Source organism: Salmo trutta, unplaced genomic scaffold (genome assembly GCF_901001165.1).
Source record: "Salmo trutta unplaced genomic scaffold, fSalTru1.1, whole genome shotgun sequence".
Classification (NCBI taxonomy): domain Eukaryota; kingdom Metazoa; phylum Chordata; class Actinopteri; order Salmoniformes; family Salmonidae; genus Salmo; species Salmo trutta.
Window position 1 is genome coordinate 9,507,509 of NW_021822911.1, and position 24,781 is coordinate 9,532,289.

At 41.3% G+C, this 24,781-nt stretch overlaps 1 protein-coding gene across 1 annotated transcript in view; it reads left to right on the forward strand.

The window, feature by feature from the left end:
• Positions 1 to 19,703: 19,703 nt before the first annotated feature.
• The window catches only part of LOC115186454 (zinc finger protein 271-like), a gene marked incomplete at its 3' end in the record, with an annotated part of 264,983 nt that continues 259,905 nt past the window's right edge, over positions 19,704 to 24,781 (forward strand). The window contains exon 1 of the mRNA XM_029746079.1: positions 19,704 to 19,727. Within this exon, the coding sequence (XP_029601939.1) occupies positions 19,704 to 19,727 (24 nt within the window). The remainder of the gene's footprint in view (positions 19,728 to 24,781) is intronic.

Consider the following 24,781-nt stretch of genomic DNA (forward strand, 5'->3'; position numbering starts at 1 on the left):
TTGAGTTGGTATCTTTAATGGATCATTTGATAAAGATGAGGTTTAAGCATTATTAAACTGTCTACAAAGTCTGGGCAATTGTCTCAGAAACTGATGGGAGTGTGTCCACTTTAGGTTAAGTTACCCTAACGATGTAACTATAAAACGCTTATTGGATTTTCTCCATCCGGGTACTACATTTGAAATAAAACTGCCCTTAAGGCCTCAACGTGAAATGGATTTCCAACGATGTGCAGTAAAGGAGTGAAGAGCGGTGAAATCTGTGTCAACAAAAGTAAGAAAAGATTAATACACATACAATTAACAAAGAAGATAAAAAATGTTCAGCTGTAGTTTTATATAAGCATGCACACCTATGTTTATGAAGAAACAGATGATTGGTGTATAGACATACCTTGTCACGGACATAAAGGCCACTCGTGTCCTCATTGAAGAGGTTGGGCAAGAGCAGAATCACTGCTGTGGTCTCCAGTCCTAGTAAAGTAAAGCAATGATCTTACTACACTTGCTAATTTTATTACAAAATACATTAGAGAAAGGGAAGGAATAAGAGCAAATCCCTCTTCTGTATTGTCCTTCAGGGACTGTCAAAATAGCAGGATGATGTCCTCACCCCTGCCTCGCCTCTCTACCTCTGATAGTCCTTGAATTTTCTTTGTCTATATCCATTCCATGGACTTGATTCATTTCTGAGAAGATCTGAAAAGATCATTTGCACACATTTATACAGTGGGGGAAAAAAGTATTTGATCCTCTGCTGATTTTGTGTGTTTCCCACTTACAAAGAAATGATCAGTCTATAATTTTAATGGTAGGTTTATTTGAACAGTGAGAGACAGAATAACAAAAAAAATTAAAATAAAAAACGCAATCACAGATGTCAGACGATTCTTGTAGTTGGCCACCAGGTTTGCACACATCTCAGGAGAGATTTTGTCCCACTCCTCTTTGCAGATCTTCTCCAAGTCGTTAAGGTTTCGAGGCTCACGTTTGGCAACTCGAACCTTCAGCTCCCTCCACAGATTTTTTATGGGATTAAGGTCTGGAGAATGGCTAGGCCACTCCAGAACCTTAATGTGCTTCTTCTTGAGCCACTCCTTTGTTACCTTGGCCGTGTGTTTTGGGTCATTGTCATGCTGGAATACCCATCCACAACCCATTTTCAATGCCCTGGCTGAGGGAAGGAGGTTTTCACCCAAGATTTGACGGTACATGGCCCCGTCCATCGTCCCTTTGATGCGGTGAAGTTGTCCTGTCCCCTTAGCAGTAAAACACCCCCAAAGCATAATGTTTCCACCTCCATGTTTGACGGTGGAGATGGTGTTCTTGGGGTCATAAGCAGCATTTCTCCTCCTCCAAACACAGCGAGTTGAGTTGATGTCAAAGAGCTCCATTTTGGTCTCATCTGACCACAACACTTTCACCAGTTGTCCTCTGAGTCATTCAGATGTTCATTGGCAAACTTCAGACGGGCATGTATATGTATTCTTGAGCAGGGGGACCTTGCGGGCGCAGCAGGATTTCAGTCCTTCATGGCATAGTGTGTTACCAATTGTTTTCTTGGTGACTATGGTCCCAGCTGCCTTGAGATCATTGACAAGATCCTCCCGTGTAGTTCTGGGCTGATTCCTCACAGTTCTCATGATCATTGCAACTCCACGAGGTGAGATCTTGCATGGAGCCCCAGGCCAAGGGATATTGACAGTTCTTTGGGTTTCTTCCATTTGCGAATAATCGCACCAAATGTTGTCACCTTCTCACCAAGCTGCTTGGCGATGGTCTTGTAGCCCATTCCAGCCTTGTGTAGGTCTACAATCTTGTCCCTGACATCCTTGGACAGCTCTTTGGTTTTGGCCATGGTGGAGAGTTTGGAATCTGATTGATTGATTGCTTCTGTGAACAGGTGTCTTTTTTACAGGTAACAAGCTGCGGTTAGGAGCACTCCCTATAAGAGTGTGCTCCTAATCTCAGCTTGTTACCTGTATAAAAGACACCTGGGAGCCAGAAATCTTTCTGATTGAGAGGGGGCCAAATACTTATTTCCCTCATTAAAATGAAAATCAATTTATAACATTTTTGACATGCGTTTTTCTGGATATTTTTGTTGTTATTCTGTCTCTCACTGTTCAAATAAACCTACCATTAAAATTATAGACTGATCCTTTCTTTGCCAGTGGGAAAACATACAAAATCAGCAGGGGATCAAGTACTTTTTTCCCCCACTGTAGCAGGTGATGAATTTTGACTTCTGTACTTGAAAATATGAAATATCCTTATTATGTGAAATTGAATGAAACAATAATGTATGTTGATGCTAATATGATGTACAATATTCCATGATGTTTCTATATGATAATAGCCTAATATATTTAATATGCCATATACTACTTTTTAACAGTTTCACTATTTAATTTTAATTAACTTAATCATTATGATTCAACATCAGTTCACCGTCTCATCTCATACTGTATTGGAGCAGCAGCAGCTGACTGCCCAGTTCAACATCAGTTCACCGTCTCATCTCATACTGTATTGGAGCAGCAGCAGCTGACTGCCAAGTTCAACATCAGTTCACCGTCTCATCTCATACTGTATTGGAGCAGCAGCTGACTGCCCAGTTCAGCATCAGTTCACTGTCTCACGTCATACTGTATTGGAGCAGCAGCAGCTGACTGCCCGGTTCAACATCAGTTCACCGTCTCACCTCATACTGTATTGGAGCAGCAGCAGCTGACTGCCCGGTTCAACGTCAGTTCACCGTCTCACCTCATACTGTATTGGAGCAGCAGCAGCTGACTGCCCGGTTTCAACATCAGTTCACCGTCTCACCTCATACTGTATTGGAGCAGCAGCAGCTGACTGCCCGGTTCAACATCAGTTCACCGTCTCACCTCATACTGTGTTGGAGCAGCAGCAGCTGACTGCCCGGTTCAACATCAGTTCACCGTCTCACCTCATACTGTGTTGGAGCAGCAGCAGCTGACTGCCCAGTTCAACATCAGTTCACCGTCTCACCTCATACTGTATTGGAGCAGCAGCAGCTGACTGCCCGGTTCAACATCAGTTCACCGTCTCATCTCATACTGTATTGGAGCAGCAGCTGACTGCCCGGTTCAACATCAGTTCAACGTCTCACCTCATACTGTATTGGAGCAGCAGCAGCTGACGTTGATACTATTCATCATGTTTGAATCTGAGAGTAAATAGAGCCGACTACAATCTAAAAATGAAGGGTTCAACTAGAGTTGTTCTCAGATCCCCTAAGAACCGTAGGGTTCTTGGTCAATGAAAAACAGCCCCAAATGGTTCTTCAAAGACATTGTTAGAAGGTGGGTTCATCTAGGAACCTCCGTTGTTGCTGGACTTCTTCCGGGAACTTCGCAATTACAACTGAAAACGATGGTGACATGTTTGGATGCGACAACAGTTAAAAAGTTTAAGTTGGGTTGATGTTTGGCTCTGAATATGTCTCGAAATAATTTATTATAATAATATAACATACTAATAATGAATATCGAAGACAATTCTGGTTTTCTGTGAATATCTTCCATAACGTTACTATAGTTAATGAACATAAATATTAGAAAGCCGGGTCTGACCGTCGGCGTTGTATGAGCTACAGTACAGTACCGTTAGCTAGCTAGCTAACGTTATGTCCTAACTAGGCATAACTAGGTTTGGATTATTTCCTCAACTATATTCTTTCCCATATATTGTATATCGTTTCCATAAAGCCAACATGGCTTTACACTCATTAACGTAAGTTTCCAATCTAGAGCAGTTCTCGCTTTTGTGATAGTTAACGAAGCTAACGTTAGCTAGTTCATTAACTAACTACCTAACTATCTAAGGACGGTGACCTGTCCAGATGAGATGTTACAACGAACTGAATCGTCAATGGAGGTCTTCCTCTTTATATAGCCTGCTACAGCATGCAATACTATTAACTCACAAGGGGGCATAACATTACATGGACAATACTATCCCATTTTGGAAACGTTACATGTACAATACTATCCCATTTTGGAAACGTTACATGTACAATACTATCCCATTTTGGAAACGTTACATATACAATACTATCCCATTTTGGAAACGTTACATGTACAATACTATCCCATTTTGGAAACGTTACATGTACAATACTATCCCATTTTGGAGACTTTACATGTACAATACTATCCCATTTTGGAAACGTTTACATGGACAATACTATCCCATTTTGGAGACTTTACATGTACAATCCTATCCCATTTTGGAAACGTTACATGTACACCCCCTTGTGGAGGGAAATTAATATCTTAGATGGTAGCTGTAGATGGGATTCAAATGCATAATGGTATTAATACAGTGTCTAGACTACCTCTTTTGTATAAAAGCCCTTCAGAATCCAAACACAGTATTGTCACGCAGCAAAACGTTGCGTATAATCTTTCAAGTCAGCCTGATAAAATATTGAACAATTTGTGTACAAAGATATCTTGAAATGTGATATTAGGCCTGTATGGCAGTACTGTTACTGTATGGCAGTACTGTATTGGCTAGTGCTTTCTCCAATATGTTCTTCTATTTTGCATTCAACTGTATGTCGATGCCATTTATCTTTCAATATTTATTTAATATATATATATGTTTTAATGCATGTAAGACTATTCTTTGACACATTTTATCTTCCTTTGAAATTCTTTTAGGACAGAACATGGACACAATGCAATTGGGATCAAGAAGAAGGTACAGATATGTTGTAGGACAGCTGCATTTGAAGTGTACATTTAACCTACTGTAGAAAAAGCCCATGGAGTTGGTGGAATAATCCTTTAATTCATAGCCACTTACTCAGCTGGGCCAGGGGCGCTTTAAGTAGGTCAGGTGGAAATGTCCGACAGATCTCAACTCCATAAAAGGAGGAAATCGCCATCGCCTGATCGCGCTGCTTTCTCTTCCTTCACTCCGTCTAATCCAGAAATTCTGTGCGTCCATGAATCCACCGACTCTGTTACCTTTCATCTGAACTTTCATCTGAACTATCTGTTGCGATCGGGAGAGTGGGCCATCAGTTGTTGTTTGAAGTTATTATCGTGTGGCTTGGAGCGCACGCTTCAAACATTTTGTCTAATGTGAATGGTCAATGATTCCAGCCCTACGGATCATAATAGGACAATTATGCAATTGGTATAGTTAATATGTAATGAAATTCCGTGTACATATGAAGACACTTGAAAGGGTGAAATAAGAAAGTTATTGTTTGTTGAACTGATCGGCTCTGATATCCAACTAATGGCGATTATAGATTGAATAACCGATCACTGTTTGTATTTTTTCATGATTTATGATAAATAGGTACGAGCCTAAATTACTCACCGATGATTCCTATTGACTTATTAATGAACTGAATTGTTGAATTCCCTAAATGATGTTAACAATGAATGATTGCTATGATTAGATCTTTGTGATGATGGATTTGATTGGATACACGTTATTCTGTTTCCTTTGTTATGCAGCACAGACTACTCAGTAAATATACCACTTTATGGTTAAAGGAATTCCTGCCTCAGTCTCATCCATTCCTCTGTCACCTGACCCGTGACCACCTGTTCACCCTCACTGTCAGTCATCCTACCTGTCCAGCTACCCACAGATTCCACTAATCTTTAACCTACATAGCAGTCAATACAAACTGAAGTCTATTAGCATACAAATGTGTGCAAATGATCTTTTCAGATGTTCTCAGAAATGAATTAAGTCCATGGAATGGATATAGACAAAAAGATAATTCAAGGACTATCAGAGGTAGAGAGGCGAGGCAGGGGGGAGGACATCATCCTGCTATTTTGACAGTCCCTGAAGGACAATACAGAAGAGGGATTTGCTCTTATTCCTTCCTTTTCTCTAATGTATTTTGTAATAAAATTAGCAAGTGTAGTAAGATCATTGCTTTACTTTACTAGGACTGGAGACCACAGCAGCGATTCTGCTCTTGCCCGACCTCTTCAATGAGGACCCGAGTGGCCTTTATGTCCATGACAAGGTATGCCTATGCACCAATCATCTGTTTCTTCATAAACATAGGTGTGCATGCTTATATAAAACTACAGCTGAATATTTGTTATGTTCTTTGTTAATTGTATGTGTATTAATCTTTTCTTACTTTCGTTGACACAGATTTCACCGCTCTTCACTCCTTTACTGCACATTGGCGGAAATCCATTTCTTTAGCAAGTCTACAATGCTGTTAGTTGACCTATGATTCATTTTTAATGTTTTTATTGTACATCATTATTTTATATATTTTAAATGTCATGAAAAGCACCGTACAAGTAAATGTATTATTTATCATGGTCTGACATGTCTGCAGAAATGTTGCAATTTGGTAATGTGTTTTGTTTGGTAAATTGTTTTGTAAATATTAATTCACATTTGTGGTGCCACTAAATAAACTAAGAATTATTTGAAACGTCAATATTATTGTTATTAAAATATGTTTTTATAATGGAGGGAGGGTGGACAGGGAGTTTAAAAAATGAACCCCAAAAGGTTCTTTGAGGAACCATGATAAGGGGTTCTTTGGAGAACTTATAGGGGTTCCCCCACAGTTTCAATTTGAAGAACCCCTACAGGATACTCCAGGAACCTTGACTTTTTAGAGTGTATATTGATGAAATTCACCTTGTCCGAGAGACATTTACATAGTTATACACAGCCCAATTTGGGATGATTATTTTGGGGTGAAATAGCGGCCACAACAGCCCATAATTCAACGTCCTTGGACGTCACATGCTGAGTGGGTATGACCAAAGTTATTCTGTTTAGCTACACTTTGTTGTACATTTTTAAACTACAATAAATGTTTCTGATGCCACATCGCCCGTTTTCAAAGGGAGTCGTTGGTTTTTAGGGTCAGTCGCTTTTGAGCTTTTTGTCAAAGTATTTTCTCAACTGCGATAGCAACTCCAGTCAGCAGATGGCGATGTGCGTCTTTCAGGTGATTCTGCCACTGTGACGTATAATCTAGTGGACGGGACGCTTCTTCAACATCAACAGCTAGTCAGACACCTTGGTTCACTCTAACTTTAAGGAAAAAGGTTTATTCAATAAATCTAGCAACTCCTCTCATACTGGGAAGAACCCCCCCAGACCTTAACCTCTCTGGGGTATGTGGGACGATTTCGTCCCACCTACGTAACAGCTACTGAAATTCCAGTGGCGCGATTTTTGAATCGTTAGAAATACTATTACTTCAATTTCTCAAACATATGACTATTTTACAGCTATTTAAAGACAAGAATCTCGTTAATCTAACCCCACTGTCCGATTTCAAAAAGGCTTTACAATGAAAGCAAAACATTAGATTATGTCAGCAGAGTGCCCAGCCAGAAAAAATCAGACAGCCATTTTTCAAGCTAGCATATAATGTCACACAAACCCAAACCACAGCTAAATGCAGCACTAACCTTTGATGATCTTCATCAGATGACACACCTAGGACATTGTGTTATACAATACATGCATGCCTGTTCAATCAAGTTCATATTTATATCAAAAAACAGCTTTTTGCATTAGCATGTGACGTTCAGAAAACGCATAACCCCCGGCAAACTTCCGTTGAATTTACTAACAGTTTGCTAAATTACTCACGATAAACGTTCACAAAAAGCATAACAATTATTTTAAGAATTATAGATACATTACTCCTCTATGCACTCGATATGTCCGATTTTAAAATAGCTTTTCGGATGAAGCACATTTTGCAATAATCTAAGTACATAGCCCGGCATTACAGGGCTAGCTATTTAGATACCCACCCAGGTCAGCCTCCACCAAAATCACATTTCCTATAAGAAAAATGTTCTTACCTTGCTTGTTCTTCATCAGAATACACTGCCAGGACTTCTACTTCAATAACAAATGTTGGTTTGGTCCCAAATAATCCATCGTTATATCCAAACAGCGACGTTTTGTTCGTGAGTTCTAGAATGCTTCTTCACGGTCCCGCGCATGGCGCATTGGCGTGTCAAAAATGTCTAAATATTCCATTACCGTACTTCGAAGCATGTCAACCGCTGTTTAAAACCAATTTTTATGCCATTTATGTCGTAGAGAAGTGATAATATTCCGACCGGGAGTATGCATTGAGCCTAAACAGCCGAATAAAATTTCTCCTCGGGAGCGACTCGTGCACGCGCCTCATTCAAAGGTCCTCTGAGCATCCACTTACAAAAGGCGATAATCTGTTTCAACCTGAGGCTCCCTCGTAAACCTTCAGGTTTTTCGCGGGCTCTGAGAGCCTATTGGAGCCCTGGGAATTGTCACGTTACAGCTAAGATCCTTACTTTTCAATAAAAAGATGCAAGACGCACGACTCCTTGTCAGACAGGGTACTTCCTGCTTGAAACCTTGTCAGGTTTTTGCCTGCCATAGGAGTTCTGTTATACTCACAGACACCATTCAAACAGTTTTAGAAAATTCAGAGTGTTTTCTATCCAAACCTGAACAATAATATGCATATTCTAGCTTCTGAGTTGGTGTAGGAGGCAGTTAAAAATGGGAACATATTTTTTCCAAAATTCTCAATACTGCCCCCTAGCCCAGACAGGTTTTAAGGGCAGTTTATTTCAAATGTAGTACCCGGATGGAGAAAATCCAATAAGCGTTTTATAGTTTCATCGTTAGGGCAACTTAACCTAAAATGGACAATGCCCAGACTTTGTAGACTGTTTAATAATGCTTAAACCTCATCTTTATAAGATACCAACTCAAAACCTACGTTCGTCTACATATGGGTTGTTTAAATTGTATCTAATTATATTCCCAGTATTACTTTATCAAATCTCTAGTAATCGATTGTACACACATATAATTCATCATATATTCATATATTCACAGAATCCATATAAAAAGTAAGAAATTATCAGGTAGTCACGACAACCATTCCATTTGCTTTTTCAAGGACTCTCCATAGCTACGAAGCAGCTCTCCAAACATACTCCCAGCAGAAAAAATAAACTTTTGTTTCCCGGACAATGACCATGGGATCCTCAACGGTTCTCTAACCTCCCAGAGACCACGGCAAAATCAAGCCTCCCAGGAACTATAGACCTTCCGCTGCTTTCTAAAATATCATCCCGCTTATTATCCACATTACAATCATCTGATTCAGCATATTTCTATATGTTACTATCCAGACAACAGATTAAGACTCATTTCCACATTCACACAACTCCCATATCACAGGCACACAATGCTATTCCCAAACATACCTAATCAATTAGTTGTTTTTCAACAATATTTTAACCTGCAGGAATATTTTCACATTTCTATCTCATGGTTAGTTCCTAGGATAATGTAACTCATACATTTACATCTTTCAATACTTCTAAAATGGGGTACAGGTTTAAAACAATTACAGGTGCACCTTACTATCTTATACTATATCATAAATGGTCTTAACTAGTAAACACAGATTCTAGTTTTCATCCAGTTCACACAGATAACTGACTGGGCCCTGTTTACACCTCCACACAGGAATACACACTCAGAGCCTACGGGGCTTTTCTAAAAACTCCACTTTTTGTGTTTCGCTCACTTTTTTTTTAAACTACGTTCAAGATGTGGTATCCACTCGGCTCGCTGCCTCTCAGATCAAAGGTGGGTCCATCTGCTCCGCTCCCTAAGTGTGGTCTCCCTGAGATCCCAAGTTAGAGGGATCCCTGGTGCACCATTTACCCAGGTCGTCAGGAGCAGTCACCAAGTGAAGATTCACATCCCCCAAATGTGGTTGTTAATTTCTTTAATATCAAATGAGGAGACAAACTTATCACACAAGTCAGAGTTATTCTTAAACTAAATCTTTATTCACTTATAAGGGAGCAGGTCAATACAACGTACAAATATAGGGTGAATCAATTGAGTGCCCTACGATAATGATGGCTGGTCGACGAATCACCCCCAGATGACTCATTGAGAGATGAATCACCCCTAGATGATTCGTTGAGAGCCACAAGACAAAAGTACAAAGGTCTTTTACAGCCAAGATACACCCCTTTTAACCTACATGACCAACAACAGATGTATAGAACGGGTCACAAGGTTAAGATTTGTATGAAAGATACTTATAATTCTCAGCAGACAGTATCTGCTGTAAAAACAGTACTCTTTGTGTAGAGACCAGGGTCTGGCCCTGGGGTCATCTCTCCCTGGTACCACACAGAACAGAAACATTAACTCATGCTCTGGAATGTGGTCTCTATATTTTATCACCCAAAAGACATTGTAAATCTCCTGTCAGTGTTTTCTCCCAGAGGCCCATCCTCAGTAGAACACACCGACACAATAGTTATAAGAATCCTCTATTCTGTTGCAGAAAACCACCGTTTGATGCAATACAAGTATAATATCATAATCTTGCAATTTTGCTCTCACAGTGTCCACTGAAAGTTGACTAGTAACAACAACTGGGAGCTAAAAGACACCCACCATGAGACCCACTAAATCTGCTCAAGAAGAGGCAAACAAAAGAAAAACCCACACCAAACTTAAAGACAGGAAGTGGAGCAACTAAAGGAGTTGACGCTCCACATCTATCAAGACAACTTGAGCACTGGGCCAGACACTCTTAAATAGAACCTGGACCAGCTCAGGTGAAACACCTTCCCACTAATGAGATGGACAAGCCAGCACAGGTGTAACACATACTGACTAACGAGGTGACACCAATCAGTGCACCGAAGACACATTTCAGTTGAATGCATTCAGTTGTACAACTGACTAGGTATCCCCCTTTCCCACGTGGTAAAGTCCAACCTCAAAACATAAATGGAAAAACCAAAGCCTGTAACACCTACCCCTTTAAGACAACAAATATATCATATATTTTGGTTGGACAAGTTTGCTCACCACCAACAGAAAACAACTTCCATTTCACACTATAATCAACTACAATGCTTCACCTTCACCAATATAAACATGGTGTCTACTGGCTGTCAACAATTAAAAACAAGAAAAAACATATTTCTAGAACCTTATATTTTTCCCCCACTAGCTTCTAGAACTCTCGTCTTCCTAAAACTCACTAGCTTCTAGAACTCTCGTCCCCTTGGAACGAGCCCAGACAAAACTCATCTCCAATACGGAAAAACATGCAGTCAAAATAAATTGTGATCCATGGTAAAGCACTGGCTAAACGCAAAACACAAATCTTTTTGACTGCCCAGCCTTGGGACAATCAGCAACCAAGTTGTCCTTACCACGGACATGTCTGATTTCAAGGATCCACGACTGTCCCGCCTCTCTCCTGTGTGAACGACAAAGTCAGACAGATGGTTAAAGGCCCACAACAGCAGAAATCCATTGTTTATTTGAGGTAACTACAAAGTTACAAAACAAAGTCTCTCTGACTTTGTCGTTCACACAGGAGAGAGACGTGACTATTGTGGGTCCTCTGGGGAGCCTCAACAACATCATGATGCTGACGAGGCAGAGAAAAGTCTCTCTAGATCAGAACATCTCAAGAAACACCAGCGAGAACACACAGGAAAGAAACCTCACCACTGTTTTGAGTGTGGGAAGAGTTACTTAAGACCAAATTCACTGAAAGTACACCTGAGAATACACACTGGAGAGAAACTGCACTGCTGCTCTGACTGTGGGAAGAGATTCACCTCTTCAGTAGACCTTACAATACATCAGAGAATTCACACTGGAGAGAAACCTTATGGCTGTGATCAATGTGGGAAAAGTTTTACTCAGCCAAGCAACCTGAAATCACACCAGAGAATACACACAGGAGAGAAACCATATAGCTGTAATCAATGTGGGAAGAGTTTTATTCAGTCAAGCAGCCTGATAGTACACCGGAGAACACACACAGGAGAGAAGTTGTATAGCTGTAATCAGTGTGGGAAGAGTTTCACTCAGTCAAGCAGCCTGATAGTGCACCAGAGAACACACACAGGAGAGAAGCCATATAGCTGTACTCAATGTGGGAAGAGTTTTGTTACATCTGGCTGTCTGAAGACACACCAGAGGACACACACTGGAGAGAAATCTTATAGCTATGATCAATGTGACAAGAGATTCTCCGATAAAAGACATCTGATCAAACATCAGAAAATACATGAAGGCGTTGTTTCATGATATCAATGAATTAATGTCACAATGTAGAAATGTTTTAACATTGTAGTAGGAGTATTTTAATGATGTCACAATGTAGAATGTTTTAACATTGTAGTAGGAGTATTTTAATGATGTCACAATGTAGAACCCTAAACGTTTGTCCCCTGTTCTATTGATTTCAGCATGATATGGATATTAGCCTCAGGGGAAAATCCAGGCTCTGAATTGAAAGAGTGCTATTTATGTGATTTAACAAAAAGTGACTAACAAAAAAAGAGTTGTGTTACACTTACTGCGTTGGTGACCCACTGGAATCAAAATGCAGCACTTCAAAATGTAGTAATCTGTTTTCTACAAAGGTTCCTCTAACCAGTGATGTTCACATTATTCCCAGATTCCATGTGGTTTTTGAGCTGTTACTTTAACAGGACGTGCAACCTCATCTCCCTTCTGTCACACAATTGATTTCAACATGATATCGATGAGTTATGACAAATAAGTGTTGTGTTCCTTTGTTGAGCGACCCCTACATTTAAATGCATCACTCCAAAATGTAGCTGACTGTCTTCTGCAGGTTGTCCTCTAACCAGTGAGGTGAAAGATATCTCCCATTTCCATGTGTTTTTTTAGTTGTGTTAGTTTCAACAGCACGCACAACCTGATTTTCCCCCTAATTGATATCACTGATTTATTGCTACTTTGTATCACTTTCAACCAACCCAGTTCATTTGTTGAAAATGAAAAATGTTGAACTCAACAATACATCAGAGGATATTATGTTGAAAAGGATTCAACTACTGAAAACTGAAACAATCAAATGGATCAACCAGATCAATCCCACTTTTCCAGCCTGCTGAAGGCGTGGTGGAGTGGTAAACACCACCCCCGGCTCTACCAGGGGCTTGAGGTGGTCTCCCACAGCTCTGCTTATGTCATGTTCTGTGGCCTTGCTGTTCCATTTATTGACTGTCCCTGCAACACAGAAACACATTTAGTCATATATATAACACTCAAAGTAATGGATATGGAGCATCTATGGCCTCAGTTACACCTGGCACCTAAATGTGACTTCTGTCATATGATCACTCCAAGCTGCATAAGGTTCAGATCTACCAGGATGGGCCTTGGACATATTCTGGATGCAGTCAGGCCACTGAATATGCATAAGCAATGTAAAGAGATGGGGTGAATGAGTGGGGACAAGTACATTTAACACAAATGACCTTCATAATATCAAAGAACAAATGTGTGTGTCTGAGGGGAAATTAACTTTCATACAGCCAAAAGGGGTGAGAAATTACACCAATATCAGTGGACAATTTGCACTAATGTAAATAAACATAGATGATGATTGAACAAAGTCCCTTTTGCTGACGTGATGAACCGCTAAGGGGGCATAAATATTTACCATCTAAACCATGTGTGACCTCTCACCTCTCTGGCTGTAGAAGTGTTCTTCCTAACCAGTCCCTCAACAGCTCTCTGACTGAGCTCCACCCTCACTGGGTCTTCAGAGGAGAGGAAGGCTGAGGAGGGATGGAAGGATGAATGGATCAGTCAGTCAATAAAGTGTAGAGCTGCTGTCTGACAAAATCACTATTTTAGTAGTTCATTAAAGTAAATAAGGCTTTATGACTGCTGAATACCAACTATCAATCACTTAGATCATGTATTTTCAGGTAGAGATACATCCTTGGGACGTCCCTAGCCCGTTGAAGTTGACATTTAAAATGATTAAGGTTATGGTTTAGGGTAGGGATGTCCCAAGGATGCCAGATAGCATTGACCATTGTGCATTCTTCTATCTCTTTTACATAGCAGGTGTAAAAGAAACACAGACAAGACAAGTAGGCACGCAGTGCATTATGGTCATTATAGTTTAAAAATAGCTTCTAATTATGCCAATCTGTATGTGGGGTTGTTAGAGAAGAATGTGATTGTCAGCCCTAACAATCCATTCTAGCAGCTCATCAGGCTCTGTAAATGTCTTCATTGATGACGTGTTCCATCTTTTCCAGGGGACAGCAGAGGAACTTCATCGATTCCACTCCTTCATCAATACAAGCAGTGAACATCTGAAATTCACCCTCACCTTTGATGAGCATGAAACAAGTTACCCGATGGTTGGATGATACTGTTCTCGTCAATCATCTTAAATACTATACTTAAAAACTGGAAATCAACAGGGGACAGCAGAGTGGAACAGGTTTGTTAATTTTTCCCAGAGCCTTATATTAATGTAACTTGTAATGATGGTACTAATGGCGTTAATGATCTTAAATACTTAAAAACTGGAAATCAACAGGGGACAGCAGAGTGGAACAGGTTTGTTCATTCTCCCTGCGGACCTGGCATCCTTTCACTCCCTCCTCTCTACATTTTCCTCTTCTGTATCTGCTGCTAAAGCCACTTTCTACCACTCTAAATTCCAAGCATCTGCCTCTAACCCTAGGAAGCTCTTTGCTACCTTCTCCTCCCTCCTGAATCCTCCTCCCCCCCCCTCTCTCTCTCTGCGGATGACTTCGTCAACCATTTTGAAAAGAAGGCTGATGACATCCGATCCTCGTTTGCTAAGCCAAACGACACCGCTGGTCCTGCTCACACTGCCCTACCCTGTGCTTTGACCTCTTTCTCCCCTCTCTCTCCAGATGAAATCTCGCGTCTCGTGACGGCCGGCCGCCCAACAACCTGCCCACTCGACCCTATCCCCTCCTCTCTTCTCCAGACCATTTCCGGAGACCTTCTCCCCTACCTCACCTCGCTCATCAACTCATCCTTGACCGCTGGCTACGTCCCTTCCGTCTTCAAGAGAGCGAGAGTTGCACCCCTTCTGAAAAAACCTACACTCGATCCCTCCGATATCAACAACTACAGACCAGTATCCCTTCTCTCTTTTCTCTCCAAAACTCTTGAACGTGCCGTCCTTGGCCAGCTCTCCTGCTATCTCTCTCAGAATGACCTTCTTGATCCTAATCAGTCAGGTTTCAAGACTGGGCATTCAACTGAGACTGCTCTTCTCTGTGTCACGGAGGCTCTCCGCACTGCTAAAGCTAACTCTCTCTCCTCTGCTCTCATCCTTCTAGACCTATCTGCTGCCTTTAATACTGTGAACCATCAGATCCTCCTCTCCACCCTCTCCGAGCTGGGCATCTCCGGCGCGGCCCACGCTTGGATTGCGTCCTACCTGACAGGTCGCTCCTACCAGGTGGCGTGGCGAGAATCTGTCTCCGCACCACGTGCTTTCACCACTGGTGTCCCCCAGGGCTCTGTTCTAGGCCCTCTCCTATTCTCACTATACACCAAGTCACTTGGCTTGGTCATATCCTCACATGGTCTCTCCTATCATTGCTACGCAGACGACACACAATTAATCTTCTCCTTTCCCCCCTTCTGATAACCAGGTGGCGAATCGCATCTCTGCATGTCTGGCAGACATATCAGTGTGGATGACGGCTCACCACCTCAAGCTGAACCTCGGCAAGACGGAGCTGCTCTTCCTCCCGGGGAAGGACTGCCCGTTCCATGATCTCACCATCACGGTTGACAACTCCCTTGTGTCCTCCTCCCAGAGTGCTAAGAACCTTGGCGTGACCCTGGACAACACCCTGTCGTTCTCCACTAACATCAAGGCGCTGACCCGATCCTGTAGGTTCATGCTCTACAACATTCGCAGAGTACGACCCTGCCTCACACAGGAAGCGGCGCAGGTCCTAGTCCAGGCACTTGTCATCTCCCGTCTGGATTACTGCAATTCGCTGTTGGCTGGGCTCCCTGCCTGTGCCATTAAACCCCTACAACTCATCCAGAACGCCGCAGCCCGTCTGGTGTTCAACCTTCCCAAGTTCTCTCACGTCACCCCGCTCCTCCGCTCTCTCCACTGGCTTCCAGTTGAAGCTCGCATCCGCTACAAGTCCATGGTGCTTGCCTACGGAGCTGTGAGGGGAACGGCACCTCCGTACCTTCAGGCTCTGATCAGGCCCTACACCCAAACAAGGGCACTGCATTCATCCACCTCTGGCCTGCTCGCCTCCCTACCGCTGAGGAAGCACAGTTCCCGCTCAGCCCAGTCAAAACTGTTCGCTGCTCTGGCACCCCAATGGTGGAACAAGCTCCCTCACGACGCCAGGACAGCGGAGTCAATCACCACCTTCCGGAGACACCTGAAACCCCACCTCTTTAAGGAATACCTGGGATAGGATAAAGTAATCTTTCTAACCCCCCCCCCCCCCCCAAAGATTTAGATGCACTATTGTAAAGTGGTTGTTCCGCTGGATATCATAAGGTGAATGCACCAATTTGTAAGTCGCTCTGGATAAGAGCGTCTGCTAAATGACTTAAATGTAATGTAAATGTAAGGTGTTGACTTGACAGTCAATGGGCCCAGGTTTGAGTTCAGCTCAGGGCTACCCCCTGAATTCACTACACTATGAATACAAGGACTGGCCATCCATGATGTCATAATGATAGTTTAACCAGGTTTCTAGGATATGTAGTATATTCTAGAATTCATCCATGATGTCATAATGATAGTTTAACCAGGTTTCTAGGATATGTAGTATATTCTAGAATTCATCCATGATGTCATAATCATAGTTTAACCAGGTTTCTGGGCTATATAGTATATTCTAGAATTGCCAGTGAAGATTTCCTGTGGGGGGCAAATTATTAGAGCTGTTGATAAGTCATTGTATAATATTCAGCCAATTTTTTTCATGCCATTACATTATAGGCAAGACATACCTAGATTCAATTACATTCATGAATTGGTTTGAAACCTTTGTTTAAAAACCTTCTCAAAGTTGGTGCCTTGACGGATTTGTAGAAAACAGTTTGTCATAAAACACTTTTTATTTATTTAAATGTAACCTTTATTTAACTAGGCAAGTCAGTTAAGAACAAATTCTTATTTACAATGACTGCCTACCCCGGGCGACTTTCCTAACTGACTGTGTGTATTGGTTTCTGACTTCTCTGAAAAGTTGCATATCGCGGGGACTATTCAATGCTAGTGCAGTACGCCACAGGATGTTTTTGTGCTGGTCGAGGGCAGTCAGGTATGGAGTGAACCAAGGGCTATATCTGTTCTTAGTTCTAAATTTTTTGAAAGGGGCATGCTTATTTAAGGTGGTGAGGAAATTACTTTTTAAAAAAACAACCAGGCATCCTCTACTGACGGGATGAGGTCAATATCCTTCCAGGATACGCGGGCCAGGTCGATTAGAAAGGCCTGCTTGCAGAAGTGTTTTAGGGAGCGTTTGACAGTGATGAGGGTTGGTCGATTGACCGCGGACCCATAACGGATGCAGGCTGAGATCCTGATTGAAAACAGCAGAGGTGTATTTGGAGGGCAAGTTGGTCAGGATAATATCTATGAGGGTGCCCATGTTTACGGATTTAGGGTTGTACCTGGTGGGTTCCTTGATAATTTGTGTGAGATTGAGGGCATCTAGCTTGGATTGTAGGACGGCCGGGGTGTTAAGCATATCCCAGTTTAGGTCACCTAACAGAACGAACTCTGAAGATAGATGGGGGGCAATCAATTCACATATGGTGTCCAAGGCACAGCTGGGAGCTGAGGGGGGTCTATAACAGGCGGCAACAGTGAGATACTTTTTTCTGGAGAGATACATTTTTAAAATTAGAAGCTTGAACTGTTTGGGCTTAGACCTGGAAAGTATGATGGAACTTTGCAGGCCATCTCTGCAGTAGATTGCAACTCCTCTCATTTTGACGGAAAATGTTGTAGTTGGGGATGGACATTTCAGAATTTTTGGTGGCCTTCCAAAGCCAGGATTCAGACACGGCAAGGACATCAAGGTTGGCGGAGTGTGCTAAAGCAGTGAGTAAAACAAACTTAGGGAGGAGGCTTCTGATGTTAACATGCATGAAACCAAGGCTTTTACGGTTACAGAAGTCAACAAATGAGAGCGCCTGGGGACACACAGGGCCTGGGATACCGTCTACATCACCCGAGGAGTAGGATGAGGGTACGGCAAAAGGCTTTCAGAACTGGTCGGCTCTTTCCAGTCAGGTTATGTTGACGACTGGCTCCCTCCAGTCAGGTTATGTTGACGACTGGCTCCCTCGTAATTTGTGTGTCTTATTTATTTAATCAAACAACGTGCTTAAAGCATCAGACAAGTTCAGTACATACAGATTTTATAAAAACACATGGGGTGATTGGTAGAAAGAACAGATGACTCTTGGTTGACCAAGATGTATTTTAGTTGGGGACAGTACTAGAACATGATTTTGGGGCTCCAGAGTGGCACAGCGGACACTGCATCTCAGTGCTTGAGGCGTCACTACAGACACCCTGGTTCAAATCTAGGCTGTATCACAACCGGCCGTGATTGGGAGTCCCATAGGGCGGCGCACAATTGGCCCAGCGGCGTACAGGGTCGGCAGTCATTGTAAATAAGAATTTGTTCTTAACTGACTTGCCTAGTTAAATAAAGGTTACATTTAAATACATTTTTAAAAAGTGTTTCATGACAAACCATTTTTTACAAATCCGTCAAGGCACCAACTTTGAGAAGGGTTTAAAACAAAGGTTTCAAACCAATTCATGAATGTAACTGAATCTAGGTATGTCTTGCCTTTAATGTAAGGGCATGAAAAACAATTGGATGAATATTATACAATGACTTATCAACAGCTCTAACAATTTGACCCCCACAGGAAATCTACACTGGCAGTTATAGAATATACTATAAAGCCTAGAAACCTGGTTAAACTATCATTATGACATCATGGATGAATTCTAGAATATACTATATATCCTAGAAACCTGGTTAAACTATCATTATGACATCATGGATGAATTCTACAATACACTATATAGCCTAGAAACCTGGTTAAACTATCATTATGACATCATGGATGAATTCTAGAATATACTATATAGCCTAGAAACCTGGTTAAACTATCATTATTTGAAAATAAGGGAGAGCCTCTCGGAGCTCAGATGCAAAAATGTAATATCCAACGTTTCGACAGCCAAGCTGTCTTCATCAGGGTATGGTCACAAACACTGCGAGATGACTCGTTTATATAGTGTCAAAAGACACACAGGTGTCTGTAATCATGACCTAATATCATTGGTTCATTCTCAAATATAAAAATGGCATACAAAGAACAGCATACAAAAGAACAAATGGATAGCATACGATCATAGATTCATTTTAGACTACACAAGCTAACAAACAATTACTTAAGAATGGCTTAACCTGTCTGGGGCAGGGGGCAGTATTTTGACATCTGGATGAAAAGCGTGCCGTAGTAAACTGCCTACTATTCAGGCCCAGAAGGTAGGATATGCATATTATTAGTAGATTCGGATAGAAAATACTCTGAAGTTTCTAAAACTGTTTGAATGATGGCTATGAGTATAACAGAACTCATATGGCAGGCAATCTGATGCTTGTTGTCTTTTCAAGTCATTGCTATCTAACACACAGTGACTTAGGGTTCATTTTGCACTTCCTACGGCTTCCACTAGATGTCAACAGTCTTTAGAAAGTTGTTCGAGCCTTCTATGGTGAACAGAGAGCAAACAAAGGAAGTTGGAAGTTGTTGACTCAGGAGTGGACATGAATTCAGTGGTGCGCTTTCACGTGAGAGGTAGCTGTGTTCCATAACATTTTTCAAGACATTGGAATCGTCCGAATGGAATATTATTGAAGTTTTATGTTAAAAAGGCCCTAAAGATTGATGCTATACAACGTTTGACATGTTTCTACGAACGTAAATAGAACTGTTTTTGACTTATTGGCGTGAAATGTTCTGCGCGCTTCCTACATTTGGAGTAGCTTACTGAACGCGCAAACAACAAGGAGGTATTTGGACATAAATTACGGACTTTATCGAACAAAACAACATTTATTGTGGACCTGGGATGCCTGAGAGTACATTCTGATGAAGATCATCAAAGGTAAGTGAATATTTATAATGTAATTTATAATTTTAGATGACTCCAAAATGTATCTGTATTGCTGGTTTGGTTTTCTGAGGGCTGTACTCAGATTATTGCAAAGTGTGCTTTCCCCGTGAAGCTTTTTTGAAATCTGTCACAGCAGTTGCATTAAGGAGATGTTTATCTATAATTCTTTGAAAAACAGTTTAATAATTTATCAACGTTTATGATGAGTATTTTTGTAAATTGTTGTGCTCATTCACCGTAGGTTTTGGAGGCAAAATATTTTCTGAACATCACGCGCCAATGTAAAATGGGGTTTTTGGATATAAAACTTTATCGAACAAAACATACATGTATTGTGTAACATTGCGTCCTTGGAGTGTCATCAAATGAAGATCGTCAAAGGTTAGTGCTTAATTTTAGCTGTATTTCTGGTTTTTGTGATGTCTTTCCTTGCTAGGAAAATTGCTGTGTGGCTTTTCTTGTTTAGGTGGTGTCCTAACATAATCTAATCTTTTTGCTTTCACCGTAAAGTATTTTTGAAATCGGACACTGTGGTTGGATTAACAAGAAGTTTATCTTTAAAATGGTGTAAAATAGTTGTATGTTTGAGAAATTTGAATCATGAGATTTTTGCTGTTTTGAATTTGCCGCCCTGCTATTTCACTGGCTGTTGGGAGTGTGACCCGCAGGTGGGACGCTAGCGTCCCACATACCCCAGAGAAGTTAAGATCAAAGCCTATGTTGAGACCGAAGGGTGCAAGGGTCTTTAAGTTAAAGATCCAGGCAGTCTCTCGTTTTAACAATAAATTATCAAGGTCACCACATGTTCGATGCCAATATAACGCAGAGACGAAATCAAGTGGTTTGCTTCCAAAAAAGTGGGCTGCATCATGGATAGCCAGTCTTTGTATTCATAGTGTAGTGAATTCAGGTAGTAGCCCTGAGCTTAACTCAAACCTGGGTCCAGCAACTATCAAGCCAAAACCTTTTAACTGTTACACCAAGATGTCTGAACTTCTTGACGAGGTCTCTAGGTGTTGGGTTACGGTTTCAACAATAGCTTTCTCTATGAATTTGAGAGTGGTTACATTTCTCCAGCCCCCATCCCTCAGCTGTTTACAAAACCAAGCCTCTGAGCAGCCATTTTGATGCTGTTTAAAAAAAAAAACTCTCAACCCAGGAATCTGCAGTTCAAACAATAACAAATCTGTCATTCCACCACTGTTTTGGTAATAAGATGATTATGGGGTTGGAGAAATGTAACTACAGACAGACAGACCTATGGATACAAGGACTGACCATCCATGATATCAACATTATAGTTTTAACCATGTTGAGGCTATACAGTGTTGATTTACATTGTTTCTAGACATTGGAGTAAAAAAAGCTTATTTGGGGATCTGATTGGGGTACAACAGTTGAACTAAGCTCATGAGGCATGTGTTATATTCTTCAAGAATCAATAAATAAATAATATAAAAGTCACAATATGGATGTAGTTATTGCAGATTTCCGCTTTAACACCAAACATCAGTTCAACAACTGCAGAGTTTGTGCCTCTGTATTTAAGACAGTACTTACTAGTGTTAATCAGGGAACGGTTTCTCAAAACCATCTTATGGCTAAGTTCACCGTTAGAACCATTGGACGCCTTAAGATGCGTTTGCGAAACCGGGTCCAGATGTCCAGTTTCCTCCTTTATCGATGTAACAGTCATCTCCCCCTCTTCCTCTTTCACTCCATAAACTGCATCCTCCTCTTCTTTAACTGTAACATCCTCCTCCTCTTTCACTCTGAACGCGTCTTCCTCTTCTTTCACTGTAACGGCCTCACCCTCTACTTCTTGTTTTACTGTGATATCATCTTCTTTAGCAGGAGGAGAGTAGTTTAGTGACCTCATGCTAGCTGAATAATAACAACAACACCGTAAATATGATATTAAATCTGATAACTAACTAGACGACAGAAGTGGGTTTAAAACACAGTGGCTAATATACACTAACGCGTCTAAAGAGCTTTATTGGTTCGGCTATTTTGTCTAGCAAGCTATCGAGGAGGCTGACTAACTGTTGCCACTGTTGAAAGAAGCGTTCCGTCCACTACATTATACGTCACACCAGCAGCATTACCTTAAAATCCCAGACCGCCATCTGCTGACTGGAGTGGGTAACGCAGTTGAGTAAAAGTTTATTTTATTTTATTTTATCAAACAACCACCTGATTGGTTTGGTATTGGGCTTGTTCGACATTGCAGGCGACTGCCGACTGACTGATCTACAAATTCCCTGTTGCTGCTGTTGAAAGAAGCGTTCCGTCCACTATATTATACGTCACACTAACATCTATTTAAAGCCCCACATGATGTATTGTGACACCATGTAGGAGCAGTATAGACCTAGTCTGTTCATTATATACATCTACATGATGTATTGTTACACCATGTAGGAGCAGTATAGACCTAGTCTGTTCATTATATACATCTACATGATGTATTGTTACACCATGTAGGAGCAGTATAGACCTAGTCTGTTCATTATATACATCTACATGATGTATTGTTACACCATGTAGGAGCAGTATAGACCTACAGTAGCTGGCTACTTATTTAGATTTAGTTTGACTTAGAGAAACTGCCTTAAATGTGCTGTAGTAAACGTTTTTTATTCTCACTAATCAACCAACACATTCCTGTCTTTGTATGTCTCAATATAATAGTATTATTTAATTAAATCCATGTAAAATAATCTTAGTCTGAAAATAAAATGTGATCCTCAACTGCGTTTCCCTCCAGTCAGCAGACGGCGATGTGCGTCTTTCAGGCGATGCTGCAGCGTGACGTATAATCTAGTGGACGGTTCTTCATAAACAGCTCGTCAACCACCTCGGTAGCTTGCTAGCCAACATAGCCGAAAGATTCAAGCTATTTATACGCTTTCGGTCTATATTAGCTACTGTGTTTTAGACACACTTCTGTCGTATGTACTTGTTAACCTATTTAATTTAATATTACGTTATTTTTTATTAGTCAGCTATAGTAGCTGGCTGGTTAAGTTAGCATTAGCCTGGTCGCTAATGATAGCTAGCTAGCTAACATCCCCGAACATGAGCTCCCTAAACTACTCCCCTCCTGTTAAAGAAGAGGAGGTCTGCTGGACGGAGAAAGAAGCTCTGGGACTGAACATTGTCGTGAAAGAGGAGAAGGAAGAGGAGGATGTTACAGTAAAACAAGAAGTAGAGGGTGAGGCTGTTACAGTGAAAGATGAAGAGAAAGACGTTTCAGTTAAACAAGAGGATGTTGCAGTGTTTGGAGTGAAGAAGGAAGGAGAGATTACTGTCACATTGAAAGATGAAGAGGAGGAGACAGGAGATCTGATTAACACCAGTAAGTACCGCCTTCAATTAGTTTTTAACTTTGGATATTCGGAGTTGGCTCGTCAATACCTCTTCAACGGAGGGCCCTGGGATGATGACTGACATGTCTAGAATCAGACGACGTAGAGAACAAGCTACCCCTTGTTTTCTCCGTTCCGTTTCCAAAAAGTGACTTAACATATATATTTGAGGAGGGTCTATCTGCTGACCGCAGACTGGGGCCACGGCATGTAGTCATTTTAATGTAGTGATGAATATGCATAGCGATCTGGAGACAACTCCTATAGTGTTTTTATCAAAGTTGTCGGTATGTCACGTGTCCAAATAACAACTTAATCATTACGAAACTTCTGTTAGATCAAGTAAACCTCACGTAGCAAATAAGCCATTCATTTTGTTGTTGACCAAATTCAACACTTTCCACATTGGGTTGATAATTGTTTTAACTTGGATACAACCAACTGTAGCCTACTGGCATGACCTAGATAGTTACAACCTACTGTAACCTACTGGCATGACCTAGAGAGTTACAACCTACTGTAACCTACTGGCATGACCTAGAGAGATACAACCTACTGTAACCTACTGGCATGACCTAGAGAGTTACAACCTACTGTAACCTACTGGCATGACCGAGAGTTACAACCTACTGTAACCTACTGGCATGACCTAGAGAGATACAACCTACTGTAACCTACTGGCATGACCTAGAGAGATACAACCTACTGTAACCTACTGGCATGACCTAGAGAGTTACAACCTACTGTAGGCTACTGGCATGACCTAGAGAGATACAACCTACTGTAACCTACTGGCATGACCTAGAGAGATACAACCTACTGTAGCCTACTGGCATGACCTAGAGAGATACAACCTACTGTAACCTACTGCCATGACCTAGAGAGTTACAACCAACTGTAACCTACTGGCATGACCTAGAGAGATACAACCTACTGTAACCTACTGGCATGACCTAGAGAGTTACAATTTACTGTAACCTACTGACATGACCTAGAGAGTTACAATTTACTGTAACCTACTGGCATGACCTAGAGAGATACAACCTACTGTAACCTACTGGCATGACCTAGAGAGTTACAACCAACTGTAACCTACTGGCATGACCTAGAGAGATACAACCTACTGTAGCCTACTGGCATGACCTAGAGAGTTACAACCTACTGTAACCTACTGGCATGACCTAGAGAGTTACAACCTACTGTAACCTACTGGCATGACCTAGAGAGTTACAACCTACTGTAACCTACTGGCATGACCTAGAGAGTTACAACCTACTGTAACCTACTGGCATGACCTAGAGAGATACAACCTACTGTAACCTACTGGCATGACCTAGAGTTACAACCTACTGTAACC